The sequence below is a fragment of the Carettochelys insculpta genome, chromosome 1 (assembly GCF_033958435.1).
Source record: "Carettochelys insculpta isolate YL-2023 chromosome 1, ASM3395843v1, whole genome shotgun sequence".
Lineage (NCBI taxonomy): Eukaryota > Metazoa > Chordata > Testudines > Carettochelyidae > Carettochelys > Carettochelys insculpta.
In genome coordinates, this window is record NC_134137.1 from 129,945,493 (window position 1) to 129,964,997 (window position 19,505).

Sequence of the window (19,505 nt, forward strand, 5' to 3'; positions counted from 1 at the left end):
GCCTTCAGAGCTGGGCTCACAACCAGCAGCTGCTGATCCCTAGATGCTCAGCTCTGAAATCAATGCTGCCACCCTCCGCAGCGCACAAGTAAATGTACCAGTACCACAACTCTCCTACAATAATTTTGCAACCCTCAGTAGTTCCTTTTGGGGGCAGAATTGCTATAATTACAACATTGTGATTTCAGATTTAAATAGTTGAATTCTTCAAATGTACACTTTTTAAAATCCTATGTTCATGAAATTTTATCATAATTGTGAATTTGGCATGGCCCTATTCATGAGTGTGCTTTGGGTGGGAAGAGATTTCTTAACTGCTGTCTTCCCCAAATCAACTTAAGAGCAGGCTTTCCCTTGAATGTTTTATGTTTATGTGCCAGTATCTGCAATATCATTCCTTGTCCTGTCATCGTGAGTTATCATGAGCGGTACTTTTCCAAGTATCTTCTACTCTGAAACCAAATACAGTTGGTTTTGAACCAGGTTTTTTTTTTTCCTTTTAAGAAACATCTGTGCTATTAGCAGCATTTGTTTGCTCATGGAAATAGTAGGCTAGATGAACAATTTTAGAAAGTGTTCTAAATAGGCAACAAGAGCAGCCACATCTTTCTCAAGGTTTCATATGTATTAGTTACTTGAAAAATAAGTGTTCTTGTTTTGTTTTGTACCTGTTTTATTTTAGAATGAAGACTTGGTATTAAGCAAAGAAACCAAAGACAAACGCATGGAGGACGGTTATTTCAGGATAGGTAATACAGGTTCAACCTCTTAAATCCAGAATTCTCTCGTCCAGCAACATCCATCTTCCAGCATGACCATAGATGTTGTAGGACCACAGAGTCCCTGGACTGGGACAGGACCTCCATCAGCAGGGCAGGGGCTGGGACCATAGCAGTGACCGGCAGCCTGGCTCAGGTCTGAGCTGGAGGCCCCACCAGCCCTGCTGCAGCACAGGGCTGGGGCCAGAGCCCCTGCCAAACCACCAACAGTACGGCCCAGGGGCTGGAGAGCCAGCAGTGAGCAATGGGGCCCTGGTGGCTGGGGAACTGGTTGGGGAACAGCGGGGCTAGGAAGCTGGCCAGGGAACCATGGGCTGGGAAGCCGTGGGGCTGGGAGTGGCCATGGTTGAGAGGAGGGGAGAAACCAGCTGCGGGGCTGGGAGGTGGCAGGCCACGGAGCTGCTGTGGGGTGAGACTGGCCAGGGAACTGTGGAGCAGTGGGAAATCTTGAAAGGGGCTGGGGGACAGGAGGGAAGCCCTGGGGGCATTAACTACCTCTCATCTGGCAAATCCCTTGTTTGGGACTGCTCAGGTCCCGAGGGCACTGAATGACAGAGGTGCGCCCTGTACTCTGTACCATGAAACAGCTGTATTCTTTTGCACACACAGAAATAGATTTGTTTTATAACTATATGAATTAGTAAAATGTTTTTAAAAATGCTTTATATGTGTTTAGTTATTCCCAGTGGGTAACTCACCTTAGGAATGTTACTTGCCCGTTTCAGTTTGACTTGCTGAACAAAGTGAAAGGATTTTATTGATCACTTTTTAAACCACACCTAAAGATTTCATTTATTTTAGTGTGTCTGTTAATCTTTACAACATATATATTCATCCTAATATAATCAAATCTGTTGCTAGTAGGACTACCATTACCCATACATGTTTCATATAGTTGGAATATATTTAAATAAAATATTAAAGGTTGGTTGCCTAAAATTAGATCTCTGAATGCACATTTAGTTTCCTATCCAAAAATGGCATATTTTCAGCACCCCCAGCTAGACTGAATTTAAGATTTTTAATTGCTTATTGGTACCCCTGCTGCATAATCACTGTGCTGAGGCTATAGATGTGCTGTAGTGTTTGCCAATGAAAAACTAAAGCTGAGAGCAAAGAACTGTGAGCATTATAGAAGATTTTTGGGTACTGGTGTAAGCTTCCATCCTTGTACGATTAGATTTAAGCAACCTCCCCCAGCCCTGCACAAAAAAAAATAAAATAAAATAAAAAACCCTCTCAAAACCTTATTTATGATGAATTACTGCTGCAAATCTATGTATTGAATAATTAGAAACTTTTCTACAAACCAGATATCTTATTTGTTTATCTGGAGATTGTTTATTCAGGATATGCTTTTGCTCATTTTAAAGGTAAATTTGAAAGTGGTATAGCAGAAGGCACAGTTGATCCAAGTCTAAACCCTATTTCATCATTTCGGCTTTCGGTAATACAAAACTCAGCAGTCTGGGCAATTCTGAATGAGGTGAGATGTTGTATACTTTATCCCTTTTAAAATCAGAATATCGAATACGCGATGTCTCTTAATTGCATCACTATATTGAGCTAATAATTTTGGATTAATCGGAAAGCTATTTCTCCTTTTTAATTGTCTACAAATTAGGGTTTACATTAATATACTAAAGCTTACAGCTTTGTTTAATGTTTGTTTTCCTGTTTATTTTAGATTCACATTAAAAAAGTCACAACCTGATCAGAATCTGCTTGGAAGAGAAGAGAACATCTTTGCCAACTTTTCTGCATCTTTAATAAGTCACAAATTGAAAATATTGAGCATGCACCTTATTCCTATTGTCTTTTATTTTTCTCTTGAACTCTACCTCTTGTGAAATCTACTGTAGATGAGAAGATTGTAAGTAGCCCTTCTTTATCCATCCAGAAAGTGATGCTCCACATTGATAATTCATCTGAGATCCAAGTTGTCCTCCATTTTTACATAACTGAACCATCTTATGGTTGCAGAAGCCTGCTACTCTTAACCCATATGTTTTGATAGCATAGTAATAGAGAAGTTGTACATATTCTTAATTTCTTGAAGATGGAAAAAATATAATTAAATACATTTTATGAAGGGGGTACTTCTGGGATTCCATTTATTTTGCAATAACAAAACCCTCTAATAGATTATCAGGATATATCTATATATAAAGATATATTAAAACATTAGGGATATTTAATTTATTAAAATAATTTGAAAACTACATATTTTTATGCAATAAAAAGCTAAATTGATATAGTTTTTTTAATGGATTATCTAGCTTAAATTATCTTTCTACATTTTCTTTGCAACTGAAAACATAAAATTAATACCTTATTTTAATTCAGCTGCAGTGTTTAAGAAAACTAAAACAAATTTAATTACCTTTGTACCATAAAATCTGAAAGATTTTGTTCAAAGGCATAAGCATGCCTTAATTGCCAGAATTCTGAAGAACGTGATCCTTGTGGGCTGCCATATCTACTGATTTCAAGGCATAGTCACATGAAAAGCATGTTAAAGAATCTTAATATTTCAATATAATGTAAATGCTAAATCAGCAGTGATTTTATCACATTTTAGAGAGATTTCAGTACCAAACTCTCATTTTTCAAACTTTGTAGACAGTTACTAAACCAAATGAATTCATTCTCTGTATAGAATAGCATTCCCTAATTTTGTTTGTAAATTTTGAATTTTGTCTCGTGTCCATACATATGAATTCTGTTCAGTATTTTAAATGAAGATAGGATGTTTTCATCAGGAAAAAATGGAAATTAGGCAATGTAACCTCATTATAGAGCTCCTTTAAAATGTTTTTATTTCAGTATTTACCTTAGATAAATGTTTGACTTCTTTTTTTAAAAGGATATGTCCTACTAAAGGTCAGTGGGAATGGATGAAAAAATTTCCATCGACTTTAATAGGATCAGGCCCAAAGTCAATTTCCTGCCCTTTGAGCTTCAAGGAAAACAATGCTTTTTTTAAACTGTTGAGCAGCCCACATGGGCTAGTGAGCTATTAGTGCTCTTACAGCACTCTTTGTAACTGATGCCATTTAACAATTAAAATCTAATAGGTTTGTCATCGCATTTTAGTGTAGATCTGAGAGATTTTTTGGGGTTTCTTTTTCCCCAATTGAACATACAAGTGATACCATTAATTTAAACTATAGCTATTTATTAAATTGTATATCATTACTTAATTTTTAGTCATATACATGTTTCTGAACATAATAAGCACTTTTTTGTTGCCAACAACTATTGTTCTCTTGGTCCATGAAGTTTAAGTGATTTATAATAAATTTACCAGTACCGTTATTAGGTGCCTTTCCTCCGAGCAGTGTTGTCTTATGGGTTTAGTCAGTCAGCCCTGTTGTTCCTAAAGCAACATTCAACATGTAAGAAACTCCTAACATCTCTATGGTTACATCTAAACGAGAAGCTTTTGCTGGCAACACTGGACTTTTGTTGGGAAAAACCATGGAGTGCCTGCATGCAAAGTGTGGTTTGTTGACAGAACCTGGCACATCCAATGGCAGCATTCTTCTCTCCATCCACGTGTAACACTTCTCTCAACAGTGTTCTGTAGATAAAACAGCCATGTAGATGCTCTGGGGCCCTTTTGTCGACAGACAGGGCTTCCGGTCAGCTGTTCTGTCGAGAGGACCAGGCAGTCTGTCCGCTCTCTGTTGACTGACAGAGCGGATTGCTCTTTCCATCTGCTTTTATGTGTACTTGCAATCTGTCGACAGAAGTTTTGCTGGGAAATCCCTTTTGACAGTCACTTCTGTCAACAGAGGTTTCTTGTGTAAATGTAGCCTGTATGTATAGAAACTCACCTCAAACTGCTCACATTTTTGTGATATTAGTATTGTTGTAGTTAGCACTCCCCCATGGTCGTTTGTTTTTTTTAAACAAAGAGCACTTTTCTAGCAGTCAAAATACTGAATTTAAACTTGTCAATCATCATCCATTGCCTCCTATTTGATAAACTGTGATGATTTTTAAACTGTGATTATTTTGTTGGATCTTTTACTAGCAGGAGCCAGAAATACTCTGGCATGCTATGGCAGATTGCATTTTTACAAATGAATGTGCCACAGTAGTAAAAGTGAATTTATTATAAATCAATTAGGGATCAGATAAGAAATTTTTTGTTATTGTTTAATGAAAATTATCTCTACATACCATTGAGTCTAAACTCAGATTCTGATTGACAAATCACACCAAAGTGGTGTGCTCTCCTTTTTGGATAGCCGCCTATTTATGGAAGAATAAGAGCACTTCAAATATTGCTGGACATCAGCCAGTTTGTTTTGAATGATTTATAGACACTGCAAAAATATACTGATGTGCAGTCAGTCTGTCAGACAGAAGCAATAGTTTTTAACAGAAGAGCTCATCTCAGTGTCTGGATTTACTATAAATTTTAAATCCTTAGGATTTTTTCTACATTTTCATAGTTAGTGACCTTTAGTTCAGCCTTCAACATTCCTAAATAGAAGAATAAAACCTGTTGTGGCTTTACAATAGTAATTCTTTCTGACTGAGTGGTATTAGTTCCTTGTGAAGTTGTTATATAGCTTAAGGAAATATAGAGCTTTTTTGGAACAGCTTGCATTTTTTTGGCATTTCCAGATTGCATTTAAATCCCCAGATTTGATGGCTTTTCTTAAAATACTTTTTTTTGACCAGATGACCTTTAGTGGGGCCCAGAGCATCTGCAAAGAGTTGATCTATTCAGAGAAATTCTAAGCAAATAGTCCTGCTGAAGACTTTTTATGTGAGTAATGTAAGCAGGATTTGGCTCCATATCAAAAGTTTTTGTATTAGAGGTCTTTTTCTGGAAAAAGCCACTATGGACTTTCTGCTCTCGCAGGGATGTAAACTTTATTTGCATTAATTGAAAACTAATACTTAACATTCATGGGGATAAACAATGATATTTTTCCCTATACCATGGTGGTTTGGCAGGGTTCAAGGCAGCTGTCGTAGTTTTGGACCAATTAGAATTCTCATCCCATCACTGCTTTTCTTAGCCTTTGGAAAATTTAGACTAGAAAATCAGGAGGGTCCCTTGCGAGTGTGAGATAAGATACAGGCTAGAATAAGGCAAAATGACTTGCTACTCCTGCCTTATAAGATGCAACACACTGTACCTTTGATTATTTTGAGGGATCATGTTTAGTCTTTTACCAAGACTAGATAGCTTTGTACTATTTTCCTTTATTGTTTCTGTAAACAGGTATGAAATCCCTTCAGTAATTCCATGATACTTTTGTTGGAAATATCTGCTCCAAAATGATTACAGTATTAATCTACATCTTGTGCTTCTAACCTGTGCTTTTTTTTCCTGGAAACAAGAATACAAATTATTTCCAATACCATTGTTCCAAAAAATCAAATTTGTGGTTAAGTGTAGGTTTCTTCTTAACAAGTATGCTTTAAAAATTTGATTAAAACATTTTTAAAAACATCTTCATACTCACTTATATTTACAAGTGTCACAGTTCAGTGCCGAAAGCCTGTCTGCTACTGCCATCCTGTTGCCTTTGGAAAAGGAATTGGATGAATATGGACACCAAGAATTTGTCATCCTTTACCATGTTCCTTGATTTGATTGTTCTCTTGAGTGGGTTTTTGTGATGTAAGGCTTGAGTTAGAGTTCTAGATAGCTTAATATTGAGAACTATGAAATTTTGTTTTGAGGGGACAAACTTCGTTATCTGTACATGACAGGCAGTTCATCCTACTCCTGTTAATTTTATTGATGCAGGATCAAGTCCTAATTGAAAAAAACATTATTACTGTTGACTTTAATGGTAACTGGTATAATCATCATCACTGGTGCTAAACATTCCTGTGAAGGAAGGGTTGCTTTTATAAAAAACGTGTTAAGTGGTGGCTGCCTGCAGGTCAGGAGCTCTCACTGTTGTGCCAGCGTACAGCTGATCACAAAAGGAATTCCCAGCCTCCCCAGGATCAAAGGTACAGTGCTTTACTTGTTGAAATTGTACATTTTTCTTTGTTGCTCAGTGTTTGCTGAAATTTCAATAGATGACTTGGAGTGCATTCTCTTCAAGCCATAACAGTGGCTGATACAGTACTGTAAAATGAACTGCCAGCAGATTTGGGGGTTTTTTCCTAGAAGGATCAAATTCTAGTGATCCAATATTGAAGTCTTACTGTAACTAGTTTGCTTAAAAACCATGTCTGAAAGGAAAGTTTGGTGCTTGAGTTTGATACTGAGCACTGCTTTTGGAAAATTGCCATCTTCATTTTCAGGTTTTGGGGTGGGGAGTTGTTGGTATATACTTCTTCCTAGTGGAATCTAATACTGCTGAGTCCTGAAACGTTTTCTGGCAAACTTTACTTTGTACAACTCCCCCAAAGCCCATTATGTTGTCATTAACCAGTCCTACAGTAGCTGCTATAATAGATTTTTATAAATTGGCTAGTTTTGTTTAAAATTTGCTGCTATATTTGAAAAACCTGATATGGGTCATGTCAACTGTGCCTTTCATTGTTTCTATGTGCCACAGCTGTCCATGTATATTTGAAATAAAGACTTTAAAATAAAAAAACTGTAGTTCTTGCATAAGCTGAGAATACTTCTGCTTCCAAGAGATAGTGTGTTGCTTTAACAGTGTAGCAATATTTTAAAGTATTTCAAACATCACAAGGTATATTAAATAGGGATTTAATGCATTTAAAGTATTTTCTCGTCTCAGAGCCTTGTTTATTGAACTGCATGGATTGTATGTGACGCTGCTTATTGAAGAGCAGAAACGTCAGTTCTGGCCAAGAATTTATATATGAAGTTTTGTCTTATTACTGTACTGCCCTTGGGCTACACCCTGTACAAAAATGGTAACTGACAGACCCTGAGGTTTGCTTTCAAAAGACCTGCGTCTACATTGCTTTCCTTCTTTCAAAAGAATATGCAAGAGAGCATCAGATATGTAAACCTGTCCCTCGTGTGCATTTTTGATTTCCCTCATTTGCATTCGGAATGCGAGTGTAGATGCAGCCAGAGTGAACAACGTAATAAACAATTAAGTCAGTTCCACACTTCAGAAAGGTGGTATCAGGAGACTGAAAGTGAGGTGAAAAGACTGTGAGGGAAGGACACAGCGCAAATATCTGTTTATGCAAAATGGTAGGAGCTTTAGAATGGCCAGAGGTGGCTGCTCTGGCGTAGCTTTTGCATTTACAGGCTGAAGTCTCTCTGTTTCTGCCCCAAGGCTGTAGACAAAAAATAAATTTCAGTGCTTAACCTGTGAATGCCCTATTAGAACCTAAACAGCTTTCTTGACTGCCATTTTTCTGCCCTTTTGAACTTTTGGCAGGAAGACTAAACAGGCACATGACCTGATTCTAACAACTGACTATTTAAGGACTGCCTTGCCAGTTGCAAGGGGCTGCCCCTCTGCAGGGCAGAGTTTTGGAGCTGTTGAGACGAGTATGCCAGAATCAGACAGGAAGCTCTGGTTGTAAGAGTATCAGAGAGGTAGCCATGTTAGTCTGTATCTTTGAGAACAGTAAGTCCTGCCCACAAAAGCTTATGCTCCAAGATATCTGTTAGTCTGTAAGATGCCACAGGACTTCTTGTTCTGGTTGTAAGAGTGTGAACATACCTGCAGACAAGGGCTGTTATGAGCTGCTGCCCCTCCTACTTGATGACAAACGTGCACCCACAATGATGCAGGGAGTGAAAGCAAGCCAATCCATTGTTGGGTAGCCAAACTTACCTACCCATTCCTTACCTGATAGTGCCACCTGAAGGCAGAATCTGGAGCCATTTCCTTGCCCTGAGGATCCTCAGCTGCAGGACATGGTAGTGTTTTTTTTAAATCCTCTATTTCCTTACCTGAGTCCTATACAGGGGAGGGAACTCACCTGAGTCATGGTCAGCATACCATTCTTAAACTTCCCTTCAGGGGTGGGGAATTCTTGTTATGTCTATGTTTTATATTCCTTAGTTTCTTTTATTCACCTTGTAGAAACATTAAATACCCTGTCTGACTAAAGTGTAGGTGCAAACAGTCTCATTTCAAGGAGCAGGGCTAAGACAAGCCCTGCTGATAGAAGCACACAGGGAGACATTCCTCTAAGCTGGCTCCCATTTGGGGGGAGGGGTGTTAGGGCTGTACATTTCTAGGTCCATATGGGTGGGTGCAGGTAGTGAAATTGTACCCATGCACAGGGGTCCTGGCTTTGCCTGATTCCAGCCACTTCACTTGGAGTGGAAGATGTCTCACGCACTGTACAAATTTAGACCATGTAATATGTGAGCATGTAATGCAGGTATACACACATTTCCAACTGATTTATAACTACCATCCAACTAGTTGTGCCTCTGATTCAGTATAGTACTTATCCCATTAAGACACTGAGAATTATGGTGTTTTATTACAAAAAATATACAGGTAGTTTATCGCCAGGAATGTGCTGCAAAGTACTCATACAGAATTAATCATTTTACTGTGTAAATATTTTAATATTAAAAATTACAATTGACATTAAAGCTCTTTACACTTATCTACAATGAGAAAATTTACAACCATTTACAACAGTTCTCAGCTGTTCCAGGCTGTGAGAGGTTAAGACAAGCTACACTGAGCCAGCTGAAGTCCTGCTTTTATTTCACTCTGAACTCATAGAAAGTACAAAGTGTCTTGGTGAAGTTCCATCCCAGGGCTAATGAAAGCACATACAGCAGAATTAAAAGTGCAAATGGATACAAAAGGACAACTGTGTTCTTCAAAAATGGCAATGCTAGAAAAGAAACACAATTATGATCAGTCAGTAATTAGTTGCATTAATGGACCAAAACCATGAACTTGCATCCAGAAGGACCTGGGAGAGCCTACATGCAATGCCTGCCCAGCATTCTATCAATTAATTTTAGGTTAAAAATGGGTGCTCAATATATCATCCCTGCCATGCTGATTTGGCAGCCTTTTGCCCGGATATAGAATAGCTTGCCCAGAGTGGAGGAGTAAATGAGGTAGGTCTGTATCATTAGTACCAGCCAATATGCTGAATGTGAGTGTGTTGCATTACTAGCTTTCCCTTTAGTCTGGGAGTCCAAAAAAATAATACAGGGGTCTTGAAGTTTCAAGCAGTGTATTAGTTGGATTATATTACAGTCCTTCGGGCCTAACTTTAAGCCTACCCCTCTTGGCAAGGATTACAAATAGTTAACTGTAATGATAGAAGCGCAATATTGGGTTTGGAAGAGAACCAGGGAAAAGTTAGACTGGACTAAGCAGCCAAGGTAGCACATGAAACCGCTTCATTGAATAGTTAAGACATCTGTCTAGAGGGACAACTTAAAAATAAATCCATGCTGAATTCTTCTGCTGCTTTTGCAGCATTTGAGATGATCATTGTAAAATTGAGTTCACAAATAAAAGTAGCTTATGGGGCCAATGATCTTGTATTTTTATACAGTCAGTTGCCTAATTAATAAAGTTTTGGAAATTACTTACCACTGTACCCGAGAAATGTTACATAGATATAATAACCAATTGCAATCAGCCATACTGTATTCCCAACAAAATATGCCATGAATGAAGTCGATGAGATAACATCTGTAAAAAAGAAGATAGTTGCTCTGTCACCTATCTGATGCCCTGCACTGGGGCAAAAAGCATTAAAAAGGATGTTCTACTTACACTTGATGAAAAACAGTTGGATAAAATGCAAAATGACTAGAAGTGGATAGAAAGCATTCAGATGAACATCAAAGGCATAGCCCCATTCCACATCATAGTCTCTGCTCTGTCGCTTTACCAAATATTTATTAGAAATAAACCTATTTGGGAAAAAAGTTATGAAACAGTGTTGTACCTTCATGCTTCCTAAAGTTCTAAGGTTGATTTTACATCAATCAAGACACATACAGGAAAAGACCTCTAGTCTTTTCCATTTAAGTTATAACTATAATGCTTTCAGATGTGCTTTCATAAGTGCTGGGCAGGATACCTGAAAATTATTTCCCTACATTTTAAAGAAAACATGGTAGCCTACAAAAGACATCACAGCTCATCTCTCAGTAGTAGTTATATTTGTTGATGCTCAGTAGAAAGAGCAAACATTGTACATAGAACAGCAGCTTCTTTTTCAATGATGTAATTATAGGATACTCAAAAAACATGGTCTTTTAGATATCCATCCCCTGAATTCCTAAAAATGCTGAGCCTAACCACCTTCAAATTTCCTTTTACAAAGATATCTTAGTTACATTGTTTTACAGAAAGAAAGCACCCCAGTGACTTTCGCAAAAAGTCTACAAAATACTTAAAAATAAGGGTACTAAATTGATATGAATGATCTTCTTTTCTGCGTCCAAAAACAAATCAGGCCAGATGTAGTTTTTAGTTTTATTTTGGACCAAGCCATAGTTTAGCTTAACTTTCCCAGATAAATTTCCACTGCATGGGAGGAGAGGAGATAAGAAAGGGGCCTGTTTTCCCTCACCCTATAGAGAAATGTAGAGGGAATGAGATCCTGTCTGCTGGACCTCATCTGCTACTTCAGTTTTATTGGGGATCAGCCAAGAGGTCAAATACAGAGATCGGATGAGATTATTGTTCTTACGACTTGTTCCTTTCCCCTTCCATCCCCATGCATAGTATTGGGGATAGTGAATAAAAGTGACTACCACTCTGGGACACATGCAATAAGGGAAGGGCTTGGGTAAAGGTTTCCCAGGCTCCTGCAATGGTTTGAAGAACAGGAGAACCCACCCACATTTCTGAAAGTAAATTCTGCTGTTGTGGTTACTGGAAAACATCCTCCTCCTAGGCCTGGGAAAGAGTCCGCACATGAACTCTTCCCAGAACAGGGCATGATACGGATGCCATGACAATCTGGCAGGAGGCAAAGTGACAGCGACCACAGAGGCAGAGACCTGACAAATGCATAAACCAGTATTTCCCAAATGGTGTTCTGCAGAACCCTGGGTTTCCACAAAGTGAAAATAAGGGTTCCATGAGAAAACGACTGGGGCAGGCAACCTGCAGCTTCCCAGCTGCATGTGGTTCTTTAAGGAGTCATTTGTGGGTGCAGATTCCTCTCTAGCTCCCTACCCTCCTGCTGCTGAAACAGCAGAATTATATTTAATTGATTTAACAGCTGGCAGGGTGGCAAGAGGGATCTGACTGTTAAATCAACTGAACTGAGTTCCATTGCTTCAGCAGTGTCAGGGCAGGGAGCCGCAAAGAGCCCCTCACTTGCAAAGTAGTTGGTGCATGCACAGTGGAGGCAGGGCAAGGGGAGCCAATGGCTATCCAGAAGGCACATCAAACAGTTCCTTTGTTGTCCTTGCCTTTCATTGTCTGTGACTGGCCTCTCCTGTTGCCATAGGGTAGCCAATGAAATTGGGCCCTTGGGACTAGAGTCAGGGGAGCAGCAATGACTAGGAAGGTTCATCCACCATGTTGGGTGAAGTAATAGGAGGAACTAGGGTGGCGTTTGTTCAGGTGGCGTTTGGCTGGGGGCCTCTTTGGGTGGATGGGTTATAGTCCCAGTGACCAGTTTGGAGCTGAGGTGGGCTCATCCTGGGGATTTGGGTGCAGGTTTGGGGCTGAGAGGGTTAAGCCACATATAAGATTTATTTGGGGTTCCACAAAATTCTTTCAAGTTTAAAAGAGTTCCAGAGCCAAATAAAATTGGGAAACACTGGCATAAACAGTTATAGTCACCTCAGGAATTACTTGTGACAATAACCAAAATAGTTCAGCAAGAAGAGTGGCTTGATTTTACAGTGTCCCGTTAAACAATGAGAATACTGAACACAAGCATGTGATTTATTCAAAAAGTCCAAACAGGCAAATGAAAATTTTCTTGATTGCTTCAGCATAGGCCAAGACCAACTCAGTAGGAAAACAAACACTAGGGGTATAAGTGACAACTTTTCTCTGAGCATTAACCATTTTTTGCAGAAGGAAGTGAAGCAAAACACGCATTTTCTAAGTGCTCATTCCCAGTACAAGCACTCTATCCACAGCCAGTGAAAACTCTTAACCCTCTCTTCTGCATGAAATCATATAGTTGTAAATTTAAGTTCAATGTCTCAGCAGCAGGGAACTGTCAACTGCCCTATATCAATGCCCACCTTACTTCTAGATGAAATTATTTACTTACCACATTAAAGTTGCTATTAGAAGGCCAACGCCTACACAGTCTATAAAGACAACCCAAAGAAGTAGCTTTATCGTTTCAAAAAAATGCATGTCCAGCACAAATCCAAATCCTATTGTAGAGACTAGAAGGGGGGAGAAAAGGAGAGAGAGTAATACTTCCTAGCTGGACAAATGCAGTATCACCAAACAATGCCAATCACTCAAACTCTGACATTACAGGAAGTTGAATAGTAACAGAGAGATAGCTATGCTAGTCTACATATTATCAAAACAAAAAAAAAACAGTCCAGTCACACTTTAAAGACTAACAAAATAATTTACTAGGTGACGAGCTTTCATGGGACAGACCCACTTCTTCAGATCATAGCCACACCAGAACAGATTCCATATTTAAGGCACAGAGAACCAAAAATAGTAATCAAGGTTGACAAATCAGAAAAATTATTACCAAGGTAAGCAAATCAGAGAGCCGGGGGTGGGGGGAGGAGGTCAAGAATTAGATAAAGCAAAGTATGTAAAAGAGTCCCTATAATGAGCTAGAAAATTGTCATCCTGGTTCAAACCATGTGTTAATGTGTCGAATTTTAACATAAAAGAGAGTTCAACAGCCTCTTTCCAAACAGCTGTGAAAATTCCTCTTCAGTAAAACCCAGACTTTCAGGTCATTAACAGAATGGCCCACTCCATTAAAGTGCTGGCTGACAGGTTTGTGAATCAGAAGTGTTTTTGTAAAACAGGCAAACAGTCTTTAAAGTGCTACTGAACTGCTTTTTTGTTTTCATTACAGGGGGTTAACATTGTGGAAGAGGTTTCATGAAATCTCAACACTTTTCCATTTATTCCTCCTCATCTCTAAGATCTTATGCAAGGCAGCCACTTTTTCTATTCAAACACTGCACACTATACCACTTGTGTATAATATAGGCAGTTTAGGATCACTGCATGAGAGCACCGTCCTTGAACTAATCTCACATTTTTAAACTCACAACCTTTTTTTGAAGAATAAACCCTGTTAAGCAGAAGTGCAGAATAAGAGCAACATGCAGAGCTGAAGAAACACTGCTTTCAGTTACAAGACCACATGACAGTGCATTGTTCTTCAGATGGACATTGAGCTTTTCAGTCCATTTTAGTTAAAAAAAAAAACCAAACGCAGTATACATAATACACGTGCTTGTGCAGTTCCCTTAGCAGCTTCTGACAAACAAACATCCAGGAAATCTAACTGGATCTAGGAAAAATTTCCCATCCAACCATAAGAACATTAGAATTTCAAAAGTCACAGCTTTGTTATGACTACAGGTATTGTGCCAAGTCAAAAGTGTGGTGTTTTCAGTGTTGTCTTTTTTAAAAGACAGTCAAACTCAAGGCTATAGAGAAGGATGTTACAGAAACTGAAACATGAAATGACACCTTTGACAAGAGTTTTACCAGTATGGATTGACATGTAAAGCCTATTTTTAGATATAGTCTGGAAATAATGACCTAGGGAAAGACGGGAGTCAACATAACGTCTAGGTCATGTCTGAATAACAGACAGGATGGTGGAGTTGTCAATAGTGATCAAATGAGGTACCAGGAAGGTATGGGGAAGATACAAATTAGCAGTTCTGTTTTGGCCATACTTAGTTAACCTAATGAAGTGCTGTATAATGAAGTGCTGCAGTACATATGCAGTGCTTCATTAGGTTAAATCTCCCTCTGGCAACTTTAAAGTGTAAAACTTCGAAGTGCCAGCTTGTGTGTAGCCACGGGTCAGCCGCAGGTATTTTGAAGTGCCCGCGCTCCTTTGAAGTACCCGTGGCTATACACAAGCCAGCACTTGGAAGCTTCACACTTCGGAGTTGCCGTGGGGGAGATGTAGCCTAATGAAGTGCTCCATATGCACCGCAGCACTTCATTAGTAATCTCCCAACACCCTAATTACCATGCTCCTTTCGAAGTTGGGGGCTAGTCTAGACACAGCTATACAGTTTCAAACACAGAACAAAGAAAAGACTTGGTTATAATAAACAAAGAAGATTCGTTTGAAGGTTCTAGGTACAACTGGTGATTTACCCTGTTTCTCTAATTCCCAAACGGTTACTGTAACCTTTGATTACAGATAGCTCATCAGCTTCTACACCATTCTGATAAGGGTCTCTACAATCAAAAACCCAGGCTGCTGCAAAGGCACATTCCTACAACTTTACTGAAAACAGAGAAAGGTACTTATATTGTCATTATTACTGTAGTAGCTGTGTGCTTCACAAAAAAATTAATGTGTTTATCCTCAATGTCCATGTAAGGTTTGAAACTACTATTTACCCCATTTTACAGATGGGGAAGGAATGCCTAGACAGATTAAATGAGTTGCCCAAGGTTACACAGAAGGGCTGTAACAGAGTAGGAACCTGAACCAGGCCTCCCTAATCTTATGTCAGTGCCCATTTCTTCCTCTTGCCCATCTCATTTTTCTTGGTCATTAAAACAGACACTCACCACACAGCCAGATACTCAGCAATACCAAGAAAGCAGGATCATCTCTTGCCCATTGGTCTTTTGTTTGTTTCCGGTAGTGAAAGTTTCTATACACTTTCTGTGGTGAAGTGAAGAGGTAAAGCATCTGCCAAACAGCAAACTCAAAATCCATCTGTCGGAAGTGAAAGAGCCTCCTCAAGTATTTGTAACGTTTTGCACCTGCTGTATATCTTGCTGAATCCCTGGAGTTTAAGGCACCATTGCCCTGGTTTTGTGAAGTGGTTGGCAACATTTTTCTGAAGAAAGATTTTAGAATATAAATGTAATTTATTTTACATAATCTTAGAAATGATAGGCAGCAGAGGTAAAATTGCAAGCATTTGAATTATGCCGTGTTAATTATGGCACTTGCATATATTGTACAATTGATTTGCAAAGGTAATCAAGCAAGTAGCTAGTAAAATATTACCACTTGTACCAGCAACACTGTAAGCTACAGTAAAGATCCTGTCAAAATATGACTATGTACATTAAATACTTCAACTTTCTGCTGCCAAAAAAACAATGTATTGAGACAGCATGGGTTAGAGATCTGCACACCAGGACTACTATCAATAGTACATAAAATAAAATGCCTATTCGCTATTAATTCACTGTGTGGACTTTTTGACAAATTACGTGACTTCTCTGTCCCTCCCCTTTCCATGTATAACACAAAAGCTTACCTGTTTACAGCACGGGGTGCTGTGACAATCTTTTTATAATGCGACAGAAATAAATCACTCTTCAAGTGCTAAGTATAAATGGACAGTTTTACAACTGCCCTAGAATGTTTATTATTCAAGATGTCCTATTTTGCTCTCTATTATAGTCTAACCAGTATATTTGCCCAGCATTGATTGGTTCCTTAATTCAATTCATTTTTTCAAATAACAGAAAAATGTACATGTTTAATTTAAATTATTTTATTTTTCAACACTGTTATTTTAAGTTAATTTTAATTTTGGATTTCTTAAAAAAAGTGTTAATTTTAGCATTTAATTTTTTTAGTCAATTTTAAATGGAAATTCCATCTTTTTTATATTGCTATAAATTTTTACCATTTGCTATGTTTTAACAAAAAAGGGCTATGGTCAAAGTGGTTAGCAATAATATTTTCTTCTATTTTTCAAATCTTAAGCATTGATTTACCTGTGCCAAAATAGAGCACAACTCCAAATCTGTTCACTTTCTCTCCTTCTCAATAAGCCTTACAGAAAAGAATCTCACTGCAGATTCATCCTCTTTCAACATTTGCTCAGTTATGTCACTTTTGAAAAACTACAGGTTGAACCTCTCTAGTCTGACACCCTCAAGACTTGACCGGTGCTGAACGAGAGAACTGGGTGAACCACAGGCCGTCCATATTGTCTAACAGTTTTACCAACATGAGCTCTCAGAAGACATTCAGGGGTAAATTACAGCTAAATAATAGCACAGAACACAGAGCCAGGACTGGTGGCTGTAAACAAACTTTATGGACCTACAGGAAATAGGGCTACACCTATAATAAGTGTTTGCATCTAACTAAAAACATACCAGACTATTATGGTTGTTGCCGGATGAGAGAGTTCTGGATTACAGAGGTTCAACCTGTACTTGACATGGTGAATGTCTATTTTCTGTTTAGTTTTATGACAAGCAATTGCATTGTGGGCACATCCCATTTTCTTGGCATAATTAAGCTCTTACCTTTGTTTAAATAGTGATAAGAGGAAGCTGTACACCACTTAGGTGGTCCTAGTTCTTACTGTTTAGGAAGTTTTCAAACCTTAAGGTTGGATTTAGATGTGCCTAAACAGAGCAGTACTTCAAATTTCTCCATTTTATCTTTTTTGTAAGGTTTATGGACAATCAATCCTACTGCAGGTTCAGCCTATATTTCTTGCTCACCTTGAATCAGTCGTGGGCTGAAAATAATTTAAATGAAGGTGAGATGAAAGTGTCTCCCCTTATCAACGTCAGCTCAGTGTGTAGAGCACTTACCCCAGCTGTGGGAATCCTGGATTCAAATTCAGAATTTGACAGGGTTGATTAAATCGACAACTTAAAAAAAATAAAAATCAGATTTTTAATTTAAATTGCATTTTTAATTTTTTTTAAATCAAGTATTAAATTTTTTATTTAAAATAAGTTACAATTAAAGCTCATCACAATCATGCTACATGTACACTTACAGTCTCATAAAAGTAAATTAATGGTTCTAGTCTGTCCATCCTAATTACTAGCTCTTGCTTCTTGAATGTTCTGGGTTTTAAATTTCTGTTTCTCAGAAGACTAAAAAGTAACATGCACAAAAGACACAGGCTGGATAGGACTGCTTATGTGGGGGGTGGATCTTGGCCAGCCATGGCAGAAAAGTTAACTTTCTATACTTCTTTTCTTTAAAAACAGAAGTGCCAGTGAGTTCAGTGGGGCTTACTGCAAAAATTAAGTGCACTGTAAAGACAGTCAGTTTTTAGCTTTATTGGTAACTTGATTTAAATGATTTTTTTCTTGGTGATTTAAATTGCCTTGATTTATATCAAGCCACCCTCCCCTTTCTAGAGGTGAGGTGAACTCATATCTCCCATATTTCAGATGAGTGCCCTAAAAACATTATTAGGTATTCTGACATGGGTTTCAATGTATCCTGTTGAAATTGTTCAACATTGTATTAATAATTAGTCATTAAAACAGGGTCTTGAACTCTGGGCTCTCAATATCAGTCAGTTTAAGGACCTGAAAGGAACACCAGATGATTTAATTGAGCCTTCTGTATCACACATCCATAAACACTAAACTCAACAACCAAAATACCACTTTCTGCAGACCAGACAATGATGTGTCACAAACAGGGAATAGGAGGGACTAAAGCAGGGGTCCGCAACCCCAGGCATGGGTGCCAATTATCATTGGCATGCAAGTGGTACCTTATTCAAAGCCATGCTTCTTGTGGATTAACAGAACACCAGCTAACGCTACCAACCAGCACCTGCACGGCAAAGCTGTGCATCTTAATGTATTTATTAAAGAAGCTGTTGTAAGTAGGGCTGTTAGTGACTTTAAAAAGTATCACTGGCATTTGGACTGTACATAGAGGTCAAATTTCAGCACTCTGCCTCGGAAAGGTTGCTGACCCCTGGACTACGACTATGGTTGGTGGAAGAAGAACTTTCGAACAAGGGAGTGAAAAACGCTCACAGGGCCCAACCTAAGTCTGGCTGACCAGAGCACCAGTGTGGACAGCGCTATGTCGGCCAGATGCTCACCGGCTGCCACAGCTCCCCCCAAACACCGGACACGGTCCCTTTACCGCTAAGGTCTGTAGTGGAGTCTGAGGCCCCCCAGTGGCAGGCAAGTGATCCACACTCGCCCACGGCAGGGGCGAGACACGGCTCCCCGCCCCCAGCTGCGCTCGCGGCCAATCAGGCCTGGGGGACCGACCGCCCAACCCCGAACGGGGCGCAGGGAGGGAACGCTGCGAAGAGCCGCCGCAGCCGCGGCCATGCCCGAGCCCCAGAGGAAGCAGCCACCAGCAGGCGCCCGAGGCGGGAGTCTGACAGCCGGGCTACAGGGCCGCTGTGGGGGCTGGACAATGGGCTCAGCAGCTCCCGCCCGGCGGCCCAGGCCCAGGCCCAGGCCCAGCAGCGCACAGAGGGGCCCGGCGCCCTAGTTCGAGTCCCTACCCCGCGCACGGCTGACCCTGTTGTCAGCCCTCAGCTCCCGTCTCCCGGGCAACGACCCGCCCGGGGCGGCCAGCCCACGCAGGGATTCCCAGCCCCCCCCGGCTCCTCGGAGCGCGATGACGTCGGCGGGTGTCTCGAGCTCAGGCCAAGCAGCTCCCGTGGGGCAGCGGCGCAAGCGGGACCCCGGGTCGCTCTGATCTGGCGGCGCGTGCGTTGGGTGGTCGCTCGGGGGCGAGGTCTCCACCTGCGACTCCCCCGCCTCACCTGCCGCTCCCGCCACGCGCCGCGCGAGGGTCTCCCCCCGCCCGTGCGCGCGCGCACACCTAGTGGTCAACTCCAGCTGCTTCCGGCAACGTAGCGCGGCGCGTGCCCGCTGACGCGGCCCGTGACCCGCGGGGCGCGCTGGC

At 40.1% G+C, this 19,505-nt stretch overlaps 2 protein-coding genes across 7 annotated transcripts in view; one reads left to right on the forward strand and one right to left on the reverse strand.

The window, feature by feature from the left end:
- The window catches only part of MGAT4A (alpha-1,3-mannosyl-glycoprotein 4-beta-N-acetylglucosaminyltransferase A), a 122,947-nt gene extending 118,850 nt beyond the window's left edge, over positions 1 to 4,097 (forward strand). For all 4 annotated transcript variants that reach the window (XM_074991707.1, XM_074991693.1, XM_074991700.1 and 1 more), the window contains 3 exons: positions 683 to 749; positions 2,153 to 2,265; positions 2,467 to 4,097. In XM_074991707.1, coding sequence (XP_074847808.1) covers positions 683 to 749; positions 2,153 to 2,265; positions 2,467 to 2,493 — 207 coding nt within the window. In that variant the 3' untranslated portion in view covers positions 2,494 to 4,097. The remainder of the gene's footprint in view (positions 1 to 682; positions 750 to 2,152; positions 2,266 to 2,466) is intronic.
- Positions 4,098 to 9,175: 5,078 nt separating this feature from the next.
- Positions 9,176 to 19,456, reverse strand: UNC50 (unc-50 inner nuclear membrane RNA binding protein). Of its 3 annotated transcripts, none has more exons than XM_074991724.1 (7): positions 19,363 to 19,456; positions 17,417 to 17,476; positions 15,413 to 15,687; positions 12,933 to 13,053; positions 10,460 to 10,599; positions 10,274 to 10,375; positions 9,176 to 9,557 (listed from the first exon to the last, which is right to left on the reverse strand). In XM_074991724.1, the coding sequence occupies exons 3-7, from the start codon at positions 15,681 to 15,683 to the stop codon at positions 9,421 to 9,423; spliced, it is 771 nt and encodes a 256-aa protein (XP_074847825.1). In that variant the 5' UTR covers positions 15,684 to 15,687; positions 17,417 to 17,476; positions 19,363 to 19,456; the 3' UTR covers positions 9,176 to 9,420. The 3 variants fall into 3 exon arrangements, with proteins under 3 accessions (XP_074847825.1, XP_074847832.1, XP_074847840.1); XM_074991731.1 differs by having other exon boundaries at positions 19,422 to 19,439; XM_074991739.1 differs by lacking the exon at positions 17,417 to 17,476 and having other exon boundaries at positions 19,363 to 19,449.
- Between the last annotated feature and the right edge of the window lie 49 nt (positions 19,457 to 19,505).